This window comes from Drosophila nasuta, chromosome 3 (assembly GCF_023558535.2).
Source record: "Drosophila nasuta strain 15112-1781.00 chromosome 3, ASM2355853v1, whole genome shotgun sequence".
Classification (NCBI taxonomy): domain Eukaryota; kingdom Metazoa; phylum Arthropoda; class Insecta; order Diptera; family Drosophilidae; genus Drosophila; species Drosophila nasuta.
In genome coordinates this window covers 44,768,218-44,793,398 of record NC_083457.1, presented here as the reverse complement: position 1 = coordinate 44,793,398, position 25,181 = coordinate 44,768,218, and the positions used below count along the sequence as shown (strand labels likewise).

Sequence of the window (25,181 nt, the reverse complement as noted above, 5' to 3'; positions counted from 1 at the left end):
AAAATAAAGTTACCGGTTTTCCTTTAATTCTGCGAAATTCACTGGCAAACAACAAAAACGCGGCACATGTTCCACACAAAACACAAACAACGTTTTTAGAACAACTTCTCAACTAATTGATAGCAGCTTGCCAATTTACCAAATTTAATTACACTCTTCTTCTTTCTTTTTAGTAGCGGCGGCTTTTCCAATCAACCTGCACTTTGCACTCCGCACACTTCACTTTTTCGGATATTCCAACAATACAAAAGTCACAGCGACTTTTTTTATTACCGGATTGTATGCTGGGGGTGGCACGTGCTACTTTAAATAATATTATTTAATTGTGCGGTTAAATACAATATATGTGCAAGCTTAAGCTTAAGTAGTAGCCGCAACACGCTAAACGAACGCCGAACTCCGAACGCCAACCGCGCGCGTTAAAGTGTGATAACAGACTGCTGTTAAAATACAATTAGGCTGTTAGACCCCTTTTGGCGCACACGCAAGCACCCAGTTCGAAAATTCGATAACAGCTGATTCGCCTGGGATATGATTCGACAAAGGCGAGTACGCTGTCACAAGTTGCGCAATTAATCAATAAAACTCTAAGGCTTTATGAACAGATAGCAGAACATTCTGTTCACAAATTCGTAAACATTTCTTTAAACAAATTTGTAAAAAATTTAATTTCAACATGGCAGGTGGAGCTAACATTGGCATTGTATGAGCCAGCTGTTAATTAACAGTTTCGTTAAATGGGCAGCACTTACATGCACGAGTTGCCAGATCTGGTTATTTAGATATGCCAGCACTAGTAAAGACATAAACCACTGAAGTTAATAATTTAGCTTATTTTGGCTTTATTCTAGTAGGGTAACAAATAGTTCAAAGGACGCATTTGCGCTACAGGTGTGGTATATTTGTGACGATGTAAAGCAGTATATTTCAACATGCGGTCACGCTGATAACAGTCTGTAACGGTTTTTCAAAAATGAAGAACTCAGTGAAATCGTTTAAATTTTCGCTTTTATTATTGTCGCATTACGAATCTAAACTTGAACTAGTTTTAATATATATCCAACTATACAATATATACTATATAGAGCTTTGCTTAGTGCGTTAAACATACAACTAGAGGTTTTTCTTTTTGTATCATTTGCATTTTCATTTGTTAAGCATTTTTGTTTTGTTTACTCTAAAAACATTTATGTTACACTTAATACAAGTAGCAGCCTTAGCGAATATTTATTTATACATATGCAATTAAACTAGATATTTAACATACATATATTTATAGCACTCGTAACTGCAGATCTAGAGAGAATATTTCTACAGTTTTGGCATGGATTAAAAATGTTTATAAAATATAGTATACACGAATGTTGTTGTTGCTGAAGTTGTAAAATCAAATATACAATGTATATTTAATAAGCAATTTTTTATAAGTAGTTTTCTTGTTGGTTTTTGTTTGTTGTAGTTGAGGTAATAACGAAATGAATCAAGTCGAGTTAATTGGGCGCATAATATAATTGTAAACTGTACACATAAATTGGCTCTGATTTATTTATTTATTTATTATTTTTGCAGTTTCGCGTTCTTTTTTTTGTTTTTTGTTTTTGCGCCCCATCTAGATCAACATTTAAACAACTAACAAAGCGCATAAAATGCATTTATTTATGCAATTATTCATGCTGCCTCTCTTTGAATTATAATGCCACACGCACACAAACATACACACACACATGCAAACACTATCATATAAGCCATTATTTACATAATACAACGTATTCACACTCACACACACACACATACACGCTAGTTAACTTTTTTTTCTGCGCATTTTACAACACTCAACTGACAATTGCAGCGACATCATTAACTAACAACAACAACAACAACGAAGATAAACTACAACAGGATTTATCATGCACAAATCTGCTAATTATGTTTCTATTTTTTTTGTTGCCTTTGTTTTAGTATGTGTTTTTGTGTTGTTTTTGCTTTTGTTCTTCTGCTGCTGCTGGTATTGCTTGCGCTTATCTTAGTTGTTGCTGCAGCTGCGCTGCTGACGTTGCTGCCTGTGCCTGCTGTCAACACTATTGCTGCTGCTGCCGTCGACGTCGCTGTCAGCTGCGCTGTGCACTGCTTTGCTTTGCCTAGTTTCAGGCATCGATGCTGCCGTCGCCTCTGCTGCTGCCGCTGCCACAGCTGCTGCCTCTGCCGCTGCCGCCAATTGCAGCCAATGCAATTGTTTCCTGAGTTTTGCACGCATTTTGCGATATTTGTTGCCGCCATATCCAATTCCGTAACCAATTCCTATGCCCGTTGCACCGCCACCGCCACCGCCTCCTCCTGCTCCCCCGCCGAAGGCAAACAGCTGCTATCACGTGCCCGTGGACAAATCATCCTTCAGCCATTGTGGTATCGGTCGCGATCCGAGCTTTTTCAGCAGCTTCACCAGCGCCGTATTGTGATTCAAATAGTACCTGCAATCGGAGAGAGAGCGAGATAGAAACAATTAAAAGTGGCAGCAAAAAAATAGCGATAGCAACATTTGCATTTCAAATTTTCGAGCTTTGCAAAAAGTTCGCCCAAAGCCGATTTCAACGTTGTTTGTTAGCTACCTAGCATAGCTGCTTCTACTAGTGTGTTAGTCCGCTCTAATTAAATTTCGTAAGTCCGCCTAAGCTTTTTATTAGCCACCCTCCTCTCGTGACAGATTGTTTTTGTTCGTTTTCTTTTCGTAGTAATTCTTCTGCCTCGCTGAGCCGTAGCGCATTAAATCGCCATTAGCGTTGCCACCTGACAGACAGTTTTTATTAAACGTGGCAACACTCACACAACCTTCGCTTAGCTTTTTCACAGCTTCTTTATGCTTCTTATTTACTCGTATTTGATTTAATTCATAGGCTTATTACATTGTAGATTAATCTTTTTGATAATATTTTATTGAAAGCTTCACTCCTAATAAAGTTAAATATAATATTTTGTAAATACTTTTTTTATTTTCAAATATTTTTCTTTAATTTCATTGAGTTTTCTTGCCTTAAAATATACATCTATATTCACTTTATTTTGTAAAATAATAAATAATTTAACTCCATCAAATGCCATCTCCAGACTAAGTCTTTCACATAAAATTTTAATTTATATTGCACTTTCTTCAAAAAATGAGCTAATATCCCTCTTTTATTTCATTTGTTGTCGAAGTCCTTCCAAATAAAACAACTGTGATCAACTATATTAATTTGAATTCCATTAACATATTACACATTTTAAATTCGTTGAAGAAAGACTGACATATTATTTATTTCATTCATTTATTTTGTATTTCTAAATTCATTTATCACTCAATTTTAAGATTCTCGTTGCTTTTACTCACAATTGATCAACAACTAAAAGGGTCTCTCGCAGTCGAAACTCAACTGTAGTATTCCTCATGTATTATGAATATCTAAATTCTATAATATTTTAATTTTCAGATTCGGATTGTTTTTACTCACAAGTAATCAACAACTAAAAGGGTCTCTCATATTCGAAACTCAACTGTAAATTTCCTCATATATTATGTATTTTTTAGTTCTTTAATCATTCAATTGTAAGATTCGGGTTGTTTTTAATAACAAGTAATCAACATTTAAAAGGGTCTCTCGCAGTCGAAACTCAACTGTAAAGTTCCCCATTTGTCTTCAAAAATTGTTCGCTTCTACATATCTAAGTAGCCCTTTCAAAACTAGAAGTACGTAGAACTGTTGTCTAATCGTTGCCTCTGCTATTCTGTCATATCGTTCCCCATTTTGCAGCACTCATAGGAAGGCTGTTAACCTATTTTGGTGGCAGTATACGAGGAGTTTACATATGTGTGTGTATCACTTTTATGTTCGTGTTCATTTCGCTGTCGTTTAACTGCTGTGAATCACTGAATATAAAAGGACTCTCTCTCTTATTCGCAACATTGCTATCCTGCCAAACTGACAGCTGGCATCCCGAATCGTAGTTGTACAGTAAAGTGCACTTTCCATGGCCACAGAAACTTCATTCATCCCAGCTCAGGCCTCTTCCACCTCTTGCTTCACTTCACTTTCCCTTCAGCTACTCGCGCAACTATTCTATCTACCGTTGCCACACACGAGCACTCACACACATACCCACACATGTGTGTTCATTAATCCTTCACTCAAAGCATCGTCGTCGTCGTCCTCGTCATCTGTCTGTCGCTTGAAAACCAACCCAAATCACTCATACGACCCGTTTTTCCTCCTCTTTTTTTTGTGTTTTACGCTACGTTTTTTTACTATGTCGTTGCCACACATTTTGCTAGCCGATTTGCTGCCGACGAGTTTTACTTACCGCTGCAACAGCTTGGCGCTGCGCTCATCCATCGCTGGATATTGTCGCCCCTTGGACTTGCCGAGGCATTTATTGCGCTTCTCGCTGACAGCCTGGCAGTAGAAGCCCTTCTTCACATCGTAGCGCAGGTGATTGGAGTAGTCGAGTTGCGGCTGAATTTTGATGAAGCGCTGCAGCTCGTTCATCACATCGATGGGATTGAGACGCAGCTGCTCCCCATCGATGATGTGCACCTGCTGTGCCGGATAGTAGGCCAACCAATGCTCCAGATGCTGAGCGTATTTGCCCGGATTCAGGCATCGATTGCGTAGATCCTTCAGTGCTCTCGGCGCCGAGTCGCTTGCCGTTATGACCTGCCACAGACACACACACAAAAAAGAGGCAAACAAACATTAGTTAAACAAGCCACAGCCAGGTTGATTTGAAAAGTTTGCCGATTGCTTTGCCACACAGGCAAAACAGGTGGCAAGAAGGTGACATGATGGAGAACACGTGTTAAGCTTGGTCAACTAAAAATGCTGCAATCGCAATTGAGTTGATTTCAACTTGCCACTTGCCACTTTCCAGTTTCCACATGCCACACACGCTAAGAGGCATCACTGCATGCAAATCGAAAAATGATGCCGACAACTTGTTTTTCCTAAAGCTCACATTAGTCCACAGCAAGAGCAAGAGCAAGAGAGAAAGAGGCTTGGAGGCAACTCTTGTGTTGCAGCAGATGAAATCGAAAAGCTATTTTGTGGTGCACCAAATGAATTTTCTATTTCTCTTGTTACAGAATACCACCGATCTTTCTCTCTCATTCTTTCACTTTGTATGTATTTGTGTGTGGATGCAACTGATGGGTATTTTCATTAGACTTTCCATGCAGAAGTATTATAGTTCAAGTTGCCTTTTGCAGTCTCGAAAAGAAGCTTTGCTTCTCTCAAAGCAAATAAAACGCTTGCCAACTACATTTGTATCTTTCTTTCCATTATTCAAAAATGTAGCAAAGGCAATGCAAAGAAATACTTTTTAAATCTCAATGAGTTTTGTGTGCAATTTAAATTTAATCTATTAGTGTTTCTGACTGTTTATTATTCATTTCAAGCTTGAATCGATTTTTTCTTCTTCAAAGCTCATTTAATTGCGTTTCTTTAATATCTTAAATTTTATTTATGAATTTCAAACAGTTGCTCAAATTATATTAAGTCTTTTTTAATATCCTTGCATTAATCTATGAATTTATTACGAATGCTATTAAAATCATTCTGGAAACATCAGTATTTATTTCAGGAAATATATCTCAACTATTTCTGCTTTTGCATATGACATTTCTCTCATTATTTACTTCGTTTTTCTTATGTGTATCTCTGCAGTTTGCATTTCTGTTTTCCTGTTTGCATCTCTACAAACGTATTTGTATCTGTCTCCATTGAATAGCAAAGTATCTCAATCTATAATAGTTGCACAGTTGCAGTTACTGTAATTGCAAGTCGACACAACTGCACAACTGAAAATCCAACTGCATTGCTGTTTGTACTATTTACAAATGCATCGATGTCATTGAAATATATCTTCAAATGCAAATATAAAAGTAAATACAAAAATATACAACTTTCTTTTTGCATTTGTAGAAGCTTTTATGTTTATTTTTATGACCTATTTTCAATACTTCTTTCTCTGTTTTATATTTACGTTATATATTAAGTAATTTCAAAGTTGCAGAAAAATTCTTTAAAACTTTCATATTCTCGCTCAATATTTAAATCATGTTCTATTTAAAAAGTAAATAAAGCATAAGGAACATTTTTCTATCAAATTTCGATGTTGGCTTTTATTTGTATCTTAAAAATAACTCCCAATAAATAAAGTTTAATGTATATTCCATATATAAAAATAAAATTCTTTTTCAAATTGAATATAGTTTTTCATTTTATGTTCAATAAATAATGTTTATAGAGCTTTATCTGAAACTAATGAGTAATATGTATTGATGAATAAACACTATTATTATTAAGAGCTTATTGTATTTAATTTCCTTCCCGGTTATTTAGATTTGAATTTATTTTATAAATTGAGTGCCATTAAAAGTGACTTTATTATTCAAAAGAAAAAAAGTGTTCACATATGCCTTTCTAATTTCTAATTTATTTCTGTTGGCTATCTTTGATACTAATTTGAATGCGTTCTTTTAAATGATAGCTATATATAATATATGCTATATGTGTCAAGGTTTTTATAAAGAAACATTTGAACTCTTCTATTCTATTATAGGTTCTATTTATAGATTTCTCATAAATGAATAATTGGTTTAAATATCTAAACTTGAGCCATTAATCTATGAAAAAGTGGCTATATCAAAGCTTGCAGTAAATTAAATGTGCTTTGTTGAATAAGATATATTATAAAGATATATATTTTTCTTATAATAAACTGTGAACTGCGTAGTTCTGCTAGTTTTAGGAAAATCACTTTATTAAATCTGCAATATAATATTGTCAACATGGGGAACAAAAGTGAAAATATGAATGTAAATCTGCCTTTTTTACATATCAAGAATTGTAAATATATTTGAAAAATATACTCTCAACTGTAACTGCATTTATTTACAATAAAAGTATTGTTTGTTGTTTGTAATTTTCTCTTAAGACAGACAAATTTCTAAATGTATCTTCATATTTTCAATCGAATCAATAAAAGTATTTAGTTTTTTATTAATATTTTGTTAATACCTGTAAGTACATTCTAAAAAGTATCCTAAACATTCTGTATCGTAATGATATGTATCTGAGTGCACCTTCAACTTATGTTGTCCTAATTTATCACCATATTAAGAATTGAAAATATATTTTAAGAATATATCCTCATCTACAACTGCTTTTATAAAATACATAAAAGTATTAATTATTGTTTGTAAGAAGACACATTTCTATCTTCAAGTTTCTTATCCACTCAGTAAAAGTGTTTTTTTTTACTTTCCTCTATTTCTAGATTTAACTGTATCTGCTTTTATTATAATCTATCAATCTATGTTGGATCTATTATAGTATCAGTCATATTTGTAATCCCATTTATTCTGATATTTATTTCTTTTTATTTTATGTTATTTTTAAATACATATATGTATATTTTATTTAATAATTGCTTTTCATAAGCTGTCACTCACCTGATAGAAACTGTAGTTGTTGGCAATGATGTCCCCGTGAGCACGCTGATGTTGATACCAGGAGTAAGCGCGCTTCGCAGGAGAGATGAGGATGGTGACAATCTTAGCGTGAGGCAGCAGAGCGTGAGCACGCTTCGGAACCGCCTCGCCATCGAAGTACGTGGCGCTCTTCTCGAACATGAAGCGCGGCGAACCCACCGAAGTGGGCATCGGGGAACTGGTGTTGGGCAGCGATTCCGAGGGGAAGAAGTCCATGTACCAGTCGAGGCCGCGATAGTAGTTGTTGCCATTGAAGAATTGTACCTCCTCAAAGGTCTCGGGACTGGGAATATTGCTTGCCACGCTGCCGTGCATCGAGAGGAATGTGTAGAGCGCTGTGGTGCCCGTTTTTTGCGGTCCGATCACCAGGAACTTGGGCAGCGAATCGCAGTTCTTGGTCTTTGACCAGATCTTCTTGTGGCGGGCATCATCGCAGGGATTACCCCAGACGGGATCCACCTCCTCAGGATGCAGGCGAAAGTACATTTCGGCTAGCTGAATGGGCGGCGCTGAGGCGAGCTTCAGATTCGTCCAGCACTGCAGGAACTTGATGACCGATTGGAATGTGTAGAGCGCCAGACGATCGGAGCCATAGTTGGACATGTGTGTCATGAATATGTTGATGGGATTGTAGACAATCGTCTGGAAGAGTTCCCCACCCTGTATGGATTCATCTAGCTTATCCCTTCCACCCGGGTATCGATCAATGTACATCGTATGGGTGAACAGACCGCAAGTCTGACGCGGCAACACCATAATATTGCGATGAATGAAACCTCGACGCAGTCGCGCCGGACGTAGATGCGGATACTCCTCGGTGGAGGTGACTTTCACGTTCCACACTCGCTTCCAGGCGTGATAGAGCAACTCGTGTGCGGGATAAACGCCGGAGTGATGGGGGGAAATCGAGTAACCCGATGAGGTCGGTATGTTGTGCTCCTTGGCGAAGGCGTAGTTCAGCTGCATCTCGCCCATGAGGAGCGTGAGGTTGTCGTAGAGATGCGGCTGCTGATGCTTCCACATGTGCGAGAACCAATTGAACTCCTGCACATTCTGCAGCAGAAAATCATCACCGAGATTTTCCTCCCGTGTGCCATGATGATAATACTTCCCAGAGAAGCCCAGATTGAAGCGAAAACCCGGTACCATGCCACCAATAATTCGCTGTGTGGCAATCAATGCTCGCACATCATCCGGTCGCAATCTCGTGCCCTTTTCGCCCACAAAGATGTCATCGATATCCACCAGGATCATGCGCTCCAGACTTAGACTCAACTGTCCATGGCTGAGGTAGCTGAGCGCATCGAGAAACACAAGACGATGTAGCCAAAAGCGCAAACTGCTGCCGAAGAGCACCCGTTGAATGCCATCCAATTGACCGCGATCCTGCAACACGGTGGTAAGTGGCAGCTGTACTTGCCCCACACTATCCGCCGGGTACTCCTGGGTATTGCGCTGAGCCCACTCCACCGGTTCGTAGGTACTGTGATTGTGCTGAAACACAGCCCAATCATCGCCAGGCAATGCGCCCCAAGCTGTTTCGCCAGCTCGCGTTAGTCGCAGCACCGAGGAACTGGGATTGAGGCTCGCATCTCGCAGCCGGAGATTGGTGTGTATGAAGAGCGGAAAGTCACGCAGTTGAGCGCCCACAAGTGTTTCCTCGCTGGGACTGACGAAGCCCACAATGCCCACGGAGTATTCGCGACAGTATTTGTCGAGCAGTTCACGATTCCACTTGTCCATGTTGAGATATTTGTCTAGATTCTCGAACACAATGACGCCATAGCGACCCTTGTCCAGATTCGTCAGCACTGGCAGACTTTTGCCAGCCACTTCGAGCTTGTATCTGCAAAGGAAGAAATGGAGAAGTCAGTTTGAGGAGCAACAGAGAGAGAGAGAACGAGAACGGGAGAAAGTTGTTTAAACTGTTGCAAAACTTTTGGCACAACTCTGTCGGAAGCTGTCAGATCCAAGCGTATACCAGTGGGTGCCAAACTGCATGTCACAGCTGACATTAATGAAGAGAGAGAAGTAGAGGGATGTGAAGCATGAAAGCAGCGCTGCCAACTCGACAAAAATGAAACCCGCCATGTCAGCCATAAACAAGCTAGAAAGGGATTTTTTAACAAAATATTTATAAGGCTAACCCTATTATTCCATTATTATATTTTAATATAAATACATTTTGGCAATAGATTATAACAGCAAAATATTCTGTATCCTAAAAATGTTTTTAAAATACTTTACTTTATAAAAATTGAGAAACAAAAAGGATTTCTTTCGAGATTTACATATATACATTATATAATTTTAATGTAATTTATTTTATGTGCTTTCCGCTGTTTTTTTTTACTTAAGATAAAGAGGACAAATTGTCCCGGCTTATAATATATATTTAAACTTCTTTTTGTAATATAAATTACAATTACTTGTAAAGTGGTTCCTTTTATTTTAATAAAAATAATATTCTTCAGTTTATATATATTATATTGGTTCAAAAAGTTTTACCTTCGAACTAAATCATTAAGAATGTAACTGTTCCCTTTAAAGCTGCTAAATACCATGTTTTCCGCTTTGGATAGTTCGAAAACTCCACTTCTAGCGAATAAATAGCTATCTTGACAGCACTGAATAGCAGAGCGAAACGCACAGCGTTGCATTTGACAACAGCTGTCGGAAGCTGTTTGCTGCGACACGCAACCCACAGAGCTGCATTGCATTGTGCTCGCAATAAAATGCGAGTGCTCAGCTCCAGATACGCAAATAGCAACGGTCAAATAAAATTGGAAAAGGCAGAATGAAAATAAAGGAAAAAATGCTGAAGTCAACAAGCTACGAGTCTTAAATATATGTCAAAATTCTCAATAAATTCTTGCTTGTGAATTGCTACGAAAAGTGCAAAATATTCAGGCAAAAGAAGTTAACGTATGCACTGCAGAGAAATTCAGAATATTTCCACAATTTATTTGCAGCATTTCATTTTAATTGGAGAAAGTGCCACAATCAATGTTTAGATTTCTCAATTACTATTAGAAAGTGTGTTTCGAAACATTTGAGCCACAAATATCAATGCACATATCAGGAAATTAAAATAAATATTGACACTTTTTCAATTTCTTTTCAAATCATGCTCAAGTAAATTCAAAGCATTTACACTTCTCCTAGTTATTAAGTTTATGAGAGGTTTTTAATAAACTCTTACTACTTTTCAATTGGCAAACTGCAAAAAACGAAAGTTTAATTTGTGGAGTTATTTAAAAACTTCTCACAAACCTAATAACTAGGAGAAGTGTAAATACTTTGAATTTACTTGAGCATGATTTAAAGTGCAGATAAATATGCTCTTTTAATAAGCTGACCTCAATAAAACATGTGCTTCGATTGATTGAGTATTTTAATTAAGACATTTACTCTGTCTCCTGCAATCTTAGATTGCCACAAAGCTTACCTCGACACAATTCAATTTGAAATGGGATTTTAATTTACTTTTGGATAAATAATATAAAATAAATATGAAAACCTCTCTATTTGATTAAATACTTTTGTCTAATTTACTTTGACATGTCGCTCGCTTGACTTACTAATTAATATGCATAAATATTTCAGTTGCACACACACAAACACAAACAAATTTTCTCATTTTCTTTTTCAATTTGCATTTGGACAAACCTCAACCATTAATTGTATTGCACATTTCGGAGCTATGAATATAAATAAAATCAATTCCAATATTATTATTTTAAACATTCAAGCGGCAGCAATGCGGGCGCTAAGCCACCGCAATGCACGAAAGGGGAATCCCATCGATATATGTATATTCGAATATATATGTAGTAAATTGCGACCCGTGGCAAGGGATTTGACTGTGCGTAAATAGTTTTGCATAAATATGAAAATATTTGGCATGCAATGGAATTTACAGTTGATTGAATGCGAAACGGATACCTGAAACTAACCCAACCAAAAACTGTTGTGTGAGCTCAGCTTTGCTAGTATATATATATACTATATATACACATATAGACTATATATAAGCTAAAAGTTGTTGGCGTTCATTTAGCGGGCTTAAAGCTAAACAACGAACGAACGCTGCCAAAACAGAGCACAGCTTAAAAACTTGGCCAAACTTGATTCAATATGCCAAACCACGTAAAATCCGAGCGAAACATCAGAGCGCAAAAAAAAAGAATATGATATGCAGCGGCAGGTTCAGCAAGGGGAGAAGGGTGCAAGGGTCGCTCACATTGTAAATATTTTTACCTCTGGTGCAAAAAAAAAGAAGAGAAAAGAGATCTGTTCGTTCGTTTTTTCAATGTGCATTCGCTGAAGCATATTAAAATATTTTGCAGGTGGCCGTTCGACGCGCTCTGCATAAAAGTCATAAGGCAAAACATTTTATACTCTCCCGCTCTATTTGTGTACGAGCGTGTATATGTGTGTGTGTGTGGGTGTGCCACATTATTGATAGTTTTTTCAGGCGATGGGCTTGACAAAGCAAAAAAAAAATCAGGAGAGAACGTCACGACTTTTGGCCCCCAAGGCTCGAGTTATGGATACGTTCAACGAGGGGTAGAAATATGAGGCGGAGGTGAGGGGTTGACATACTGCATGCATTGCATATTTTATGGCGCGTCAACACGAGACCATGTGTCACATGGCTAAAGGGAGAAACGCGCACACACCGCGCACCGTACCGCAACGCCACCACCACCCAAAGGACATCGAAGGAGCGATGGGAGACCATTCAAAATGGCCGTTTGTCCGAGGGGATATTGAAAAATCGCACGCCGAAAAGAAAAATAATGGAAAGTTAACTGAAGCGAGTCAAAGATGCGATACGCTCAATGCAGATACACTACACACAACACACACACACACAAAGCTCTGAATTGGCCTATGACACAGTCAGTTAACTGTAATACCTTTGGGTTAAAGTTTAAATCAAGTTAACCGATCAACACGGTCACTTCGTTTGGCATATCGTATCGCAGCTCAAGTTAATAAAGTCATGTCATAAAGTGTGACCATCATCGTCGGAGAGATAAGTGACTAAAGTGACTAGGAAAAATTAAGTGACCATTGAGTTTGCTTTTCGTGGTAAACCAAAGTCAACATCATGTGTGTGAAAATGAAAATTTTGTTTGGGTAAAATGTAATAACAGTTCACTTTATGCTTGATTATTAAATGAGAAGTCAACAGATATTTCATTTTGAAGAAATTCTTCATCATATTATTCATACGATAAAAACAAATAATAGTGGTACTTTTCTATAAAAGGAGTACAAAATTTTTGAAATTATAGTAAAGCGAGTTATAAGAAATAATGATGATTTTTATGAAGGTAGTTTTTAATAGAATTTATTATTTATATCTGGTAAACAAAGAAATAAATATATTACAGATAATGGCATTGACTTGAAATTTTGCTTAGATGTCACTAACAATCCGGCCAACTTAAGATAAAAGAACTAACTCAAAATTTTAAGTGTAAATTCGAAATTCACCCTACTTTTTTCCCGCAGTATTTGCTTTGGTGAGCAGCACTTTCAATGAAAAGACAACAAATATTTAATTCAATTTTAAAAAATAATATTTATATAACAAAACATTACTAAAGACTTGGCATATTTATTGATACTACTTTTCTATAAATTTGACATAAAATATTTACTTATATTGTAAGTTATAAAGAATTGTTATTCAGTTGACAAAAAATATATGCAGAATATTGTTGTATCTGGTTTTCGTTCCTAAAAACGATAAGGTTAACTTATAAAAACAATTTAGAAATAACAAAAATCTTTTCAACTATCCACATGCGTTTTGATAAAAGTGTCACGAGAGTCAGTTTAGAAAAAAATGCAAAATAAATATACGAAGTGGCAAATATCGCGTGTTGCGATTTTGTAGATTAAAACGTAACTGTTTTGTGCATTTTTATAAGATATAGCATGAATTATTGAATAGTGTTTAGGAGAGATTTAAGTTTACTTTCGAATGCAATGAAATGTAATGTGGTTAAAGTTGCTAGTTGCGAAATAATTGTTGATAATCAAAGTTGCTTTTCCTAACAAAATACACACGATATTCAGCATCTAAAATGAAACTGGGAATAATAGAATAAAACACATTTTATAAGAAAATGTATTAAAAAGCAAAATTCGTATACTATGATATTCATTTAACAAAATTGTAAGAAGTGTGTTTACTATTATATAAAAAGAGAAAAAATTCTGTAGTGTTTCCAGGACCAGAATTTGTATTATTTTTCTGTATTTTTAACCAACTCAAATAAATAAACATATGTGAGTAATAACTGTGGTGGCTAGTCGATAGACCCTATCGGTATCGTTTGGCATTAGGCACGAAGCTATCGGTATCGTCAGTCAGTATAAGATCATCAATCGTCAGAATTTAAACAGCATTCGTGTGAAGTAATTATAAGTCGTCAAAAGATGAACAGATGCAGCGGCAGTCGTTAGTCGTTGCGAAATCAGTCGTCAAAAGGAGGCAGTATTATTAAAATCAATCAAACTGTACTTTACACATATTATCAATCAAAGGTTTTCTATATAACCTAACATTACATGTATATTCCTACCATTTACGAATTATCTTAGCAAAGATTAAAAATAAAACACACAAACATATAGGTTTTCACTACAGTTACTAACCACGTCATAAAATGATGTTACCCCGGGTTGTTTGTTGCAATTAAACATTTTTAATAGCATACTTTTAAGGTGTCGAGCATTTAAACGGCAGAGCGCAATGCGTCGCCTCGTTAGTCTCCTCGACATGAGGAGCATTAATTAAAGCGTTTTATCAGCGCCAAATGTTTGTTTAATTAACTATATAATGACACTTGCCAATCTCTCTCTCGCTCTCACACTCTCTCTCTGTCTTTTCCTCGGTGTGTTTTTCTGTTATTCACTTAATCGCCCATACGCGTTTGTTGATATTTGAAATTTAATTGCTGTGCGAAGATAAACTCAGCCGAGGAAAAGCGAAGCGAAGAGAGAGGAGAGCAGGGAGAAAACGAGGCCCGCAGCGGATTTGTTTTAAAAACCCATTAACGGGTATTACTTGCAAGTAAATAAAGCTTGTTTTTTTTAACCTACACACATGAGTGTGTGCATGTGTATGTATGTATGTGTGTGTGTGGCAGCTCGGCGCTCATTTGTTTGCATTTGTACGAGGTGTTAAATTATCCTGAGGATGCACGTAAAACTGCAAATGCCGACATGAGCTGCTTGTTTGTTGTTTGCTGTAGTTGTTAACGTCGCCGTCGCTGTTGCTGCTTTGTTGCTGCTGCAGTTATTTCCTGAATGTCTTGCAACTTCCCCTTCTCTCCACCCCACCCGTTGCAGTCACCCTCCTCGCCTGTCGCTTGTCGCTTATGCAGCGCATTAAATGAGCTTAGTTTTAGCCTGACTTCCCGCACTTTGCGCACTTTTGGCTTGCACTCTTTCTCTTTTTTCAGCTACCGCCAGCTGAGTGTCGACTCCACTTTCTCCCCTTCCTCTTCCTTCCTCACTCCACCCTCACCTTGCTTTGTGTGCTGTAATTTCATTAGAGCGCTTTAGGGGCCAGCTTCAACTTGGTGGCACCATCTTCGGTTGGCTTTGCCTTGTTGATATTTGCGTCAGGAAATTAAGCTGCCGGGCTTGAGATAGAGCAGCTCTTGCTTTCTTTCTCACTCGCTCGCTCGCTAATCGAAAAATCCACAATATTTGCTTGTGGCATCAAGACGTCAGAGAGACAAGATTTGATCTCTTTTGGTGGCACATAAGCAGGTGGCGCCACACAATAACCTGGCCGAAGAACTTTTCTCGTCACCCCCTAAAAGTTCAACCAACTGATTAGCTGCCGGAGAAAATGTCGCAATTAAGGCGGCCAACAATTTGTTGGCCAAAAACTTGCGTAATTGTCTCGCCTTTTCTCTGCTTTTTCTCTTATAACACCCACACACTCACAACACGTGTTGCAAATAGGTAGCAAAAACTGTGCCACAACTTTTGGTGCGTCGTCGATTAAACCCAAAAAATGTGCCAACGAGTTGAATAAACGTTTAATTGTCTGGCCATGCAATCGATAGCAAACTATTTGCTAAGCAGAAGAGAACTTAAAGAGCAAAACTTTTTGGCCACAATGCAATTGATGAGCTCTTTGTGAGCGTGAATAAGGCAATTTCAATTTGCAATTAGCCAACTGCAATTTCAAAACAAAAGAAAAACCGTAAGTAATTGCTTGGCAAATTGTAATTTAAACTAATCGGAATTAGCTCGATTTATTTGATGCACTTCAATATACACTCAACTCCAAAACTATTTGTAAGCATTAAACAAAAACATTCTCAAGCCTTGGCATTAAATTAGTTTCAACTTCTTTCTGCAGAGCTGCAATCCATTAAGAGCTTTAGCATTAAGCAATATATCGAGTGAGCTTAACAACTTTCAGCCAGACTTTTGCATAATTATTAGCTGATGGTGAGGGTTTTTTCTTTGGGCCTCGCCACAAATTAAGTTATTTTGGCCATTAACATGACCCACAATTTGCACTTAATATCAAGTATACGTACGTGTGGCCAACTCTAGAAATGGAAACACAATCCTTGGTTGCCTTAACTTATCCTTAAGCCAGTTTCGCTTGTGGCAATCCATACATACATATATCATAAATAACAACGCCACAGAAAGCAACTCAACTCGACGACGCTCGGGACACTAAACAATGTGAAAATTATACAACAAATGGCCATTATATGGCATCGGCGGGGAGCAAAGAAGAAAGAAAAGGGGAACAACGACATCGAGAGACGACTTGGCCAGCAACGAGCTCTGCGTCGAGTCGCGCGGGCAATAAATGAGTTTAAACTAGAAAATTTATTATACGCGGCAAAACTACTTAAGGCTCGACTCTGGCTCAGCTCAGGACACGCAACGACGACGATGTCGTGCGGCAACAACGAACAACGAACGTCTCGACAATGTCTCCCACAGCGTCGCCTGCTTAGGCCAATATAATCAGACGAGGCGCATGTGTCATGCCCCCTTTCAAGCAGCGGAGGGGGCGGGGCGTGGCGGCCTGCTGCTTGAGTAATTCAATAAAATAACCAATTTGTTGAAAAATAACAACAAACGGCGGCAGCGTCGACGGCGGTGGCAGAAAGTCAACCCCAGGCCAGCTCAACTTGTCACACAGCACAAAAAAAAGGGCGGGGCACCTTGCCCCCATCTTTCTGCGCTGCTTTCTTCGACTAAAGGACTCAGCCCATCTCTCTTGAGTCTGTGTTGGCAATCTGAGAATAGCAGCAGCGACGGCGGCAACATCAGGCAACAACGATAACAGCAGCCAATGTCCCATCACGTGGCAAGTGCGCTAGAGAAAAATATTTTTTATTTATACCACGCAGCCACACACACACACACACACATTTACATAAACATAACACACACACACACACATAGTGACACACCCATACACTTGCATAGTTACATGCACGTTGACTTTATTGTATAGTCATATTTGCCAGGGGTCGTCTTCTAGCTGTGGCACAGTGGGATAAAAAAAATTCCATTTTAGTTTTACAGTCATGCTGTTTTTATAAACGCTACCAATAAAGTTCCTAGTTAGGTTGATTGACTATCTGGTATACTTTACAAGTATCTCACAGTTGAGTGTACTCTATAGCCTTCTTAAATGTTTAATTATCACTTTGTTTTGATATATTCATATATAAAATTTCTACAAGTTCTGATTTGGTATTTTATGTTGATCTCAAACATAGTTTTGCAAATGAAAGGTTTGGTTAATACCTTACGATTTAATAAAAAAAATATAATACTATGCTTTTAAATATACCAAGTTTAAGGAATTGGAGTAATTTATATATGAATGATGAAAAATTATGAACTGATTCCGTTAAATAAATTTGTGAGAAGTTTCTATATAATTAAATTTTCTGATAATGTAACTAAGCTGATTTCTTAATTTTTGGGTAACACAAATCGTCGTTTGGAACAAGCTTATCTTTTTTTATAATTTAATTTACTGTATTATATTTATTAATAATCATAATCTTAATCAAATTATTATAAAAATGCAGCATTCCTATGTTTATTACCATTAGTATTCATATTAGGTTGGCCAAAAAGTCTTGCGGTATTTCCGATAGGTGTCTTTGCAAGCGCGTAGTTCTAGTTCTATTTATCGAATCGGTTCATGCGATACCTTTTTGGAAAGCTCTTTTCCCGCGCTAACACGTGTTTGATTTATTGTTGTTTGTCTTGAGTCGTTCGTGAGTTATAGCGTCACAAACATGGAGCAAAATAAAGAGAAAATACGGCATATTTTACAGTACTACTACGATAAAGGCAAAAATGCAACTCATGCTGCCAATAAAATTTGTGCAGTTTATGGACCCGATACAGTTTCCATTTCCACCGCACAACGATGGTTTCAACGTTTTCGTTCTGGTGCGGAGGTGGTCGAAGATGCGCCACGGTCCGGAAGGCCTGTCGTCGAAAATTGCGATAAAATCGCCGAATTGATCGAAAGAGATCGGCATAGTAGCACCCGTAGCATCGGCCAAGAGCTTCGCATGAGTCATCAAACCGTTTTAAACCATTTGAAGAAGCTTGGATTAAAAAAAAAGCTAGATGTATGGGTGCCACACGACTTGACGCAAAAAAACATTTTTGGCCGTATGGATGCATGCGAATCGCTTCTGAATCGCAATAAAATCGACCCGTTTTTGAAGCGGATGGTGACTGGCGATGAAAAGTGGATCACTTACGATAACGTGAACCGCAAACGGTCGTGGTCGAAAAGCGGTGAAGCTGCCCAGACGGTGGCCAAGCTTGGATTGACGGCCAGGAAGGTTCTTCTGTGTGTTTGGTGGGATTGGCGGGAATCATCCACTATGAGCTGCTCTCCTATGGCCAAACGCTCAATTCGGACCTGTACTGCCAACAACTGGACCGCTTGAATGCAGCACTCAAGCAGAAGAGGCCATCTTTGGTCAACAGAGGCCGAATTGTCTTCCATCAGGACAACGCCAGGCCACACACATCTTTGGTGACGCGCCAGAAGCTCCGGGAGTTCGGATGGGAGGTTCTATTGCATCCACCGTATAGTCCGGATCTCGCACCAAGTGATTACCACCTATTTCTGTCCATGGCGAACGACCTTGGTAGTCGGAAATTGGCCACAAGAGAGTCCTGTGAAAATTGGCTCTCCGAGTTTTTTTGCCAATAGAAAAGCGAGCTTCTATAAGAGGGGGCATTATGAAGTTGGCATCTCGTTGGGAACTCGTCATCGAACAAAACGGCGCATATTTGACTTAAATCGCATTATTCTAACCAATTTTATGAACAATTGAAAATTCAATAAAAATATTGCAAGACTTTTTGGCCAACCTAATATTTCTAGTTATATTACTTAGACTTGTTTTGTTCTTAACTATTCTAAATCTAATTTGAATTTGTATTTATTTCTTTTCATATTCCTAATCCTATTCATTTTATTCTTTCTATACTTCATTTTATTCCCATAACTATTCTAATACCTATTATTCCTACTTCTATTCTAATTTGCTTTAACTTTAATATTCAGATTTAAGTTCATTGAGGTTATTCGAAAAATTCTCAAAACTTTTGTGCACTGCCTCTGATTTTTCATCCCACAGTTCCATAAAATGTTGCAGGTTAACTCCATTGACTTGTGAAAAATTGAAAATAAAAATTTTCCGCGACATTATTAAAGTAAACATTGGCGCAAAAGGGTGTGATTATGACGAGCCAAGGAGTTGTGGCAGCTGCCAGAGTGGAGGAAGCCCAAAGAGTGGTGCAGAGTAAGAGAGGAAACTGAAGCAGCAGCCAAGTCGCGTGACGTTGCCATGGCAAGCATCCAATTGTGGTGGCTGTTTATGGCGTTCACCATGTGTTTGCTGCTGCTGTGAATTGACGTCAGCGCCAAGCAGAAGCGAAGCAATTGCTGATGTTGCTATTGCTGCTGCTGTTTTTGTTGCTGCTGCTGCTTCTGCTGCTCTGCTGTTGAAGGTGGTTGTTGTGGCGCTGGTTTGGCTGCTATTTGGTTCGAGTAGACTCGTCGTCGTTGTTGTTGTGGGTTGGTTGGTTGCCGTTCGCCTTTCGCCATTTCGCGTTTTAAAACTTTTTGGGCTCCCAGTGGCGCAATCAGCGCCGTGCGAAACCCAACAAAAGGATGAGCGCAGGTTCTATGGCTGCGCCGCAAAGCATGCTACATTATTCAGTCACCCACACACACTCCCATACATGGGGCAAATGATAACAAGACTGCTGATGACTTCCTGCTACCATGCTGCATGCTGCCATTCTGCCATGCTGTTGACTTGGCTCCTGCTGCTTGGCTGACTGATGTTATTAGCGTGGAAGGGAGAGCGTTGCATGCGTTTGTGCCTAGCACAAAAGCCAAATCAAAAATTGAAAATAAGGTTAAGTAGCTATTACCCGCATAATGTGGGCGTGGCAATGGCAATGGCAATTTAATAAAAGCGCGTCAAGACATCGTCTATGCCGACGATGCTGCGCTGCTGCCTTTTGGGCTCGCGTAATTACCTAGGAAATTCCATTAGAATTTCACGGCGCATTAGATGCCAACATCGGCAGCCAACTTGGCGTGTTAATGCTTTTGGGGCCACTTGTAGTCCGGTACGCGCCAAAAGCCTCTTTCAGAGCTCTTCTTCGCCGTCCTCTTCTCTCCCTTTTTTTACTTGCCTTTTGGGCATAAAAAGTTGTATGCTTTGCAAAAACTTTTGCATACTTTTAGGCGCTGTTTGGCAGTTCAAATTTGCCTCGCTCGCAGGGCAATGCCATTTGTCTGCGCTGCTCAAGCACAAAATTGACTGGCAACGCAAAGAGAGAGGGGTGGAGGGGGAGGAAGAGGCAGAGGCAGAGAGAGGAGCAGCAGCTGGCAGCTGGCAGCTGGCTGTAGCTTGGCAATCAATCAATTGGCTGGTGGGCCACATCAGGATTTTGGGCTGCAGCTAATTGGGGCACACAAGGCATAGGTGTGCAAAGGGCACTCACAATTAACTGTCCCTCCCACACACACACACACACATACACACACATCCACTCTCCTTCTCTTTCATTCTCTCTCTTTTCTCTTCTCTTTTTCGCATGTGTAGATTGTGTGTCTCGTCGAGTCAACGAGCGCATTTTTCAGTCAGCTAATTGAGTGGCAACTTGGGTGCAATTTGCAGCGTTGCGCGACGCATGCTCATAAATAATTGTTAATTAAGTAGCACCTGCCACACACACACATGGAACGCACTCCATGCAACGCACTCACATACGCATACGCCGAGATTGCGGAGAGAAATATAGAGACAGTCATTAACTGTAATGAGATGGAGAGCTATCTCGTAATGTTAATGGAATTTGTTAGCTCTCTCTGTCTCTGACTCTGGCCAAGTTTTGTGTTGCAGTCAACTCTAGAGCACTAATGAAGTCATTGATAAGCGCATAACAACGACACACACACTCACACACACGCATACGCATACACAACAGTGCACTGATTAGGTCGATGAGAAGCAAGTCTGTTGCATATTCGACTAGAGACAATGGGAGAGGTAGACACGAGGTAGCTGGAGGGTGACAGAGAAGCCGCCAGCTCAAGCTGGAGACTTCTCGTATTTGCACTTGAAATCTCATTAGAGTTGAAGCACTTGGCCTGACAGCGGCAATACTCGCAACAGATCCTAGGCAAACATCCTTGGAGAGTTACTCGTAGTTTGGCTATAACGACGAAATTTAATTATATAACACAAAGCGTACTCCGGAGCTGAGCTGAGCTCTCTACTTCTCTCGACTCGACTCTCGAGAGCACCGACAACATCAACAAAGCAGCAGCAAATTGAAATTTTTAGCCTTTTGACTTGTAAGTTGTCCTCTCCGCCCCTTTCCACATGAACATTTCTATGCGCTGTGCTGTGCTGCAACTGCTTGTGACGCCTTATAACCGCAATTTGCACACGTGCCCTTAATTTCTCCCATGTAAAAGTGAAAAGTGTGAAATAAAAAAATAAAGTCAAATGGAATGCTTCTCTATATATAGTATACTCTATATGTATATATAGAAAAAAAATGTTATTGAAAAGTTGGTATAGCAACGTCTCCCCCTTGCCACGCCCCCATTGCAAACAGCGCCCCCGCTGTCCAGCTGGTTTTATAATTGCGGTTTTTCAGGAGGCTGCCGCCTGCGGTCATTGCGGCCACCAGCTCATACAAAGCATTCTCTCCAGCCAAAGAATTGCTTTTTGTGCCCATTGGGCAAAAGGGCAGTCGAGGTGTTTGAGTGTGTGTGTGGGGGAGTGTGTGGGTGTGTGTTGGAGTGTGTTGGAGTGTGTGGGAAGTAATTGGAATAATGGCGCAATACGACGCTTACATGCTCTGGACACGAGTATAATATACACTTCCAGCTAAGCCTGCTCTCTCTCTATTCTAGCCAATTTTCAGGCAACAAAGCTTGCCAGCTTGACAACTAAGTCAAAGCTCAACTCTAACTTGCTTACATATGCAATAAAGTGGGAGGGAGACAGATAGCGAGAGCATTGTAATCTACGTAAGACTACAGATGATTTACAGCTAGGTGCACTCTTCCTTTGACAGAGAGTGAGTAAATAAGAGGGAGACAAAGCAACTGCTGTAAATTTGACAATATGGCAAGAGTAGAACTAAATAATTTTGAATATTAAAAGTAACTTAAATATAAAAGAGAGCAAGCAAGCAAGAAAAGGAAACAAGAAGAGAGCGTCTTGGGAATTTCATTATTTATTCTTTACTTTTCCTGCACAAATAATATATAACATATATTTAAAAGTTACTTAATTATAAGTGACAAAAAAGTGCATTATAATCTCATCTTTCTTAACCCTTTTGGGACTGAATTTTGTTTTTAAATTCAGGATAATTGCGCCAAAAGTTTTTGTACACCATAAAATGTGACAACGAGAAAATTCTCACATATTTATTTTATTTTTTGTCAAATAACCCTAACACGTATTTTGAGTGAAACATATTCTCACTATTAGCGGAAATGTTGTAAGCATAACATATTGTAACATACCAGTGTTCCGGAAAGTGTTAAAAATTATAAAAACTATTGGCACTCATCTTCATCTTCAGTGAATGAGGCGAAGAGGGATAGATAAAGATAGAAGTTAATACAAATCGTAAACCGCTCCTAAAGAATAATAAAATATATTTATTTATTCTTGCCGAGTGCTTTATCATGAGTAAAAACAGGAAAATTATAATTAAAATACTGCTTCAGAAAAATTCAAAAATTGCATTCATTCATGCCAAAAAAAATAATTAAATTCATTATATTAAAGAAAGAGGTACAAGCCAATTGTATTTCATAAAGAATTTATAAATTGAACGAGTTAAACTAGGATTTAAAAGTATATGAATAAGACTCCAAAGCGCCACATACAAATTTGAGAATAACATGCAATGTTCAAACAATTTTATTCGCTCAAACAAAGTTATGCTGCTCTTATGGTAATCAGCGTCAAATGAATTTAAATTGCGACGATTTAAAATTTGACTAAGCGCATTACCAGTTTTAGAAACTTCAAAGAGCATAGTTTTGCGGTGGCATAGTTATCAAAACTTCATGAGTTGTATGCTAAACGTTCGTTGTCGAAGCTCATTAACAATTTCAAGTGCTGAAAATAAGCATAATTGCGTTTATTTGAAAATGTGAAGATGCCAATGCGAATGTGAGCGTATATAATAAATGCAATTGAAATGATGCCGGAAACTAATTTTCGAAAAGCGGAACAAGATTAGAGAGACAAAAGTTTGGAAGCCGCAAAAGCGAAAGCTCATTAAAATTCAAGAGCTTTGCGCAACTGTTTGGCAAAGTTATAACCCCTTATGTTATAGAGAGAGTATCTACGGCAAAAGGCAGCAAAGAAATGCTGACTTGTTTGCCCGCCAGAAGGTTTTGCAGGTAAGATGTGGATAGCTCTCTAGTAATAGTAGTAGAAAAAAGAAAAACCTAGACGAAGAGACATGACGCTGGCGGTTTCCGGTTGCCTAAAGAGATAGAATAAAGTCCAGAGAGGGGAAAGAAGGAGGGAGGAGAGTTAAAGGCGGTGGCCACTCGACCACAAAAGCATAAGTTGCCAATTAAACTCGGAATGCTTTGCTTGCTTCACTCCGGTTTGCCTGCAGCATGCAACCAGCAACCAGCAGCCAGCCAGCCAGAGCAGCATTAATTTCATAACCTGCCTTTTTATGGCCAGTTGCCCAAATTGGGTCAACATTGACAATAGCCACTCGCAGACACAGAGCAGAGCAGAGAGTAGAGCAGAGCAAGCAGCAGTAGCAAAAGCTCGAGCTGCAGGAAGAGATGAACGAGCCAAGATAGATGGCAGCTTGCCGGGTGCCACTTGGCACTTGGCTGCGTTCGCAATTCATTTCTGGTGTCGGTTACGCTGCCACTTCCGGTTGCATGGAGTCACTTTCGGGGCGCAATAATTGCATCGTTGCCTTTTGCAATTATGCAAATTTGTCTGAGCTAATTGTCTATGGTTCCTCTTTAGCATTCCTCCAAGCACATTCTTCTTCATTCACTCATTCATTCGAGCGCGTCGCCAACTTACTTGATGCGATTGTAGACCAGCAACTCGGCAATGTCCCGTCCCAAGCCCGAATACGTTGTCTCCACAAACACCAGCACCTTGGGATCGATGCGAAGTCTCGCCTCCGATCGATGATCTGGCGCTGGCGAAGCATCTCTTATATGTTTCCCAGCGGAGTTCATCATGCGGCAGTTGATGATGGGCGCTGGATGAGTGTCACGTTGAATGAGACTGCAAGAAAAAGAAATAACAAGTATTAAAATTTAATTCAAGTAGTTTAGTCCTTAAGGTTTGATGTTTAATAAAAGTATATAAATTTAGATAGATGCATTAAAAAGATTACTTTAAAGCGTAATTGTGTGTTTTATTTTATTTATAATTCCATCTCAATTCAAAGTGTTTAGTTCGATAGCTAAACAGTAGAAATGACTGCAGCTTTGTTTGATTCACGGACGCTAAAAAGTATGCTACACTTTTTAACTGTGTCTTTCATAATGTTAACTTTGTTTCTTTATTGAGAATTAAAGCATCAAAATTCTACTGCAGTTTTATTTGATTAACTTTTTCTTTCGCTCTTAATTTTTAGAGTCAACTTGAACTATATTCTAATGAGAGCAAACCCAACAAGTCCGTTTCTTTTTCTAGTTCACCATTCAAAGTGTAATTGAAAGATTAAGCTGCATAAGTGAACTGTTTATTAATCTATAAATGCTATTTTCAAACAGCGCTTCATTTAACTTTTTTTTTCTTGTTAATTGAGTGTTAGATAAGAGACCAAAGACTGTGAATAGATTCAATGAATAGCTTTGCCAACAGCGCTCAGTTCAAAGTGCAACTGTAAGAGAAAACTCCATAAATGCTCTGATTATTATTAATTCGCTTTGTTAGCTTCGTTTCTTAATTGACAATGAATTCATATTCAATTCAAATTCACTAAATGTTTAACAGCGCTCACTTCAAAGTGTAAATTAGAGATAAATTTTAATTAAATTTGTTAAATTCGTTTCTTAATTGAACGTCAA

The 25,181-nt window shown here is 38.6% G+C and overlaps 1 protein-coding gene across 3 annotated transcripts in view; it reads right to left on the bottom strand.

The window, feature by feature from the left end:
* Positions 1-991: 991 nt before the first annotated feature.
* LOC132791857 (bifunctional heparan sulfate N-deacetylase/N-sulfotransferase) overlaps positions 992-25,181 on the bottom strand; it is a 79,599-nt gene continuing 55,409 nt past the window's right edge. For 2 of the 3 annotated variants that reach the window (XM_060800955.1, XM_060800956.1), the window contains exons 3-6: positions 24,181-24,390; positions 7,481-9,365; positions 4,333-4,685; positions 992-2,468 (exon numbers count right to left, since the gene is read on the bottom strand). In XM_060800955.1, the coding sequence (XP_060656938.1) occupies positions 2,366-2,468; positions 4,333-4,685; positions 7,481-9,365; positions 24,181-24,390 (2,551 nt within the window). In that variant the 3' untranslated portion in view covers positions 992-2,365. Of the gene's footprint in view, positions 2,469-2,967; positions 3,211-4,332; positions 4,686-7,480; positions 9,366-24,180; positions 24,391-25,181 lie in introns of those variants that run through there. The other variant, XM_060800957.1, reaches the window with a different exon arrangement.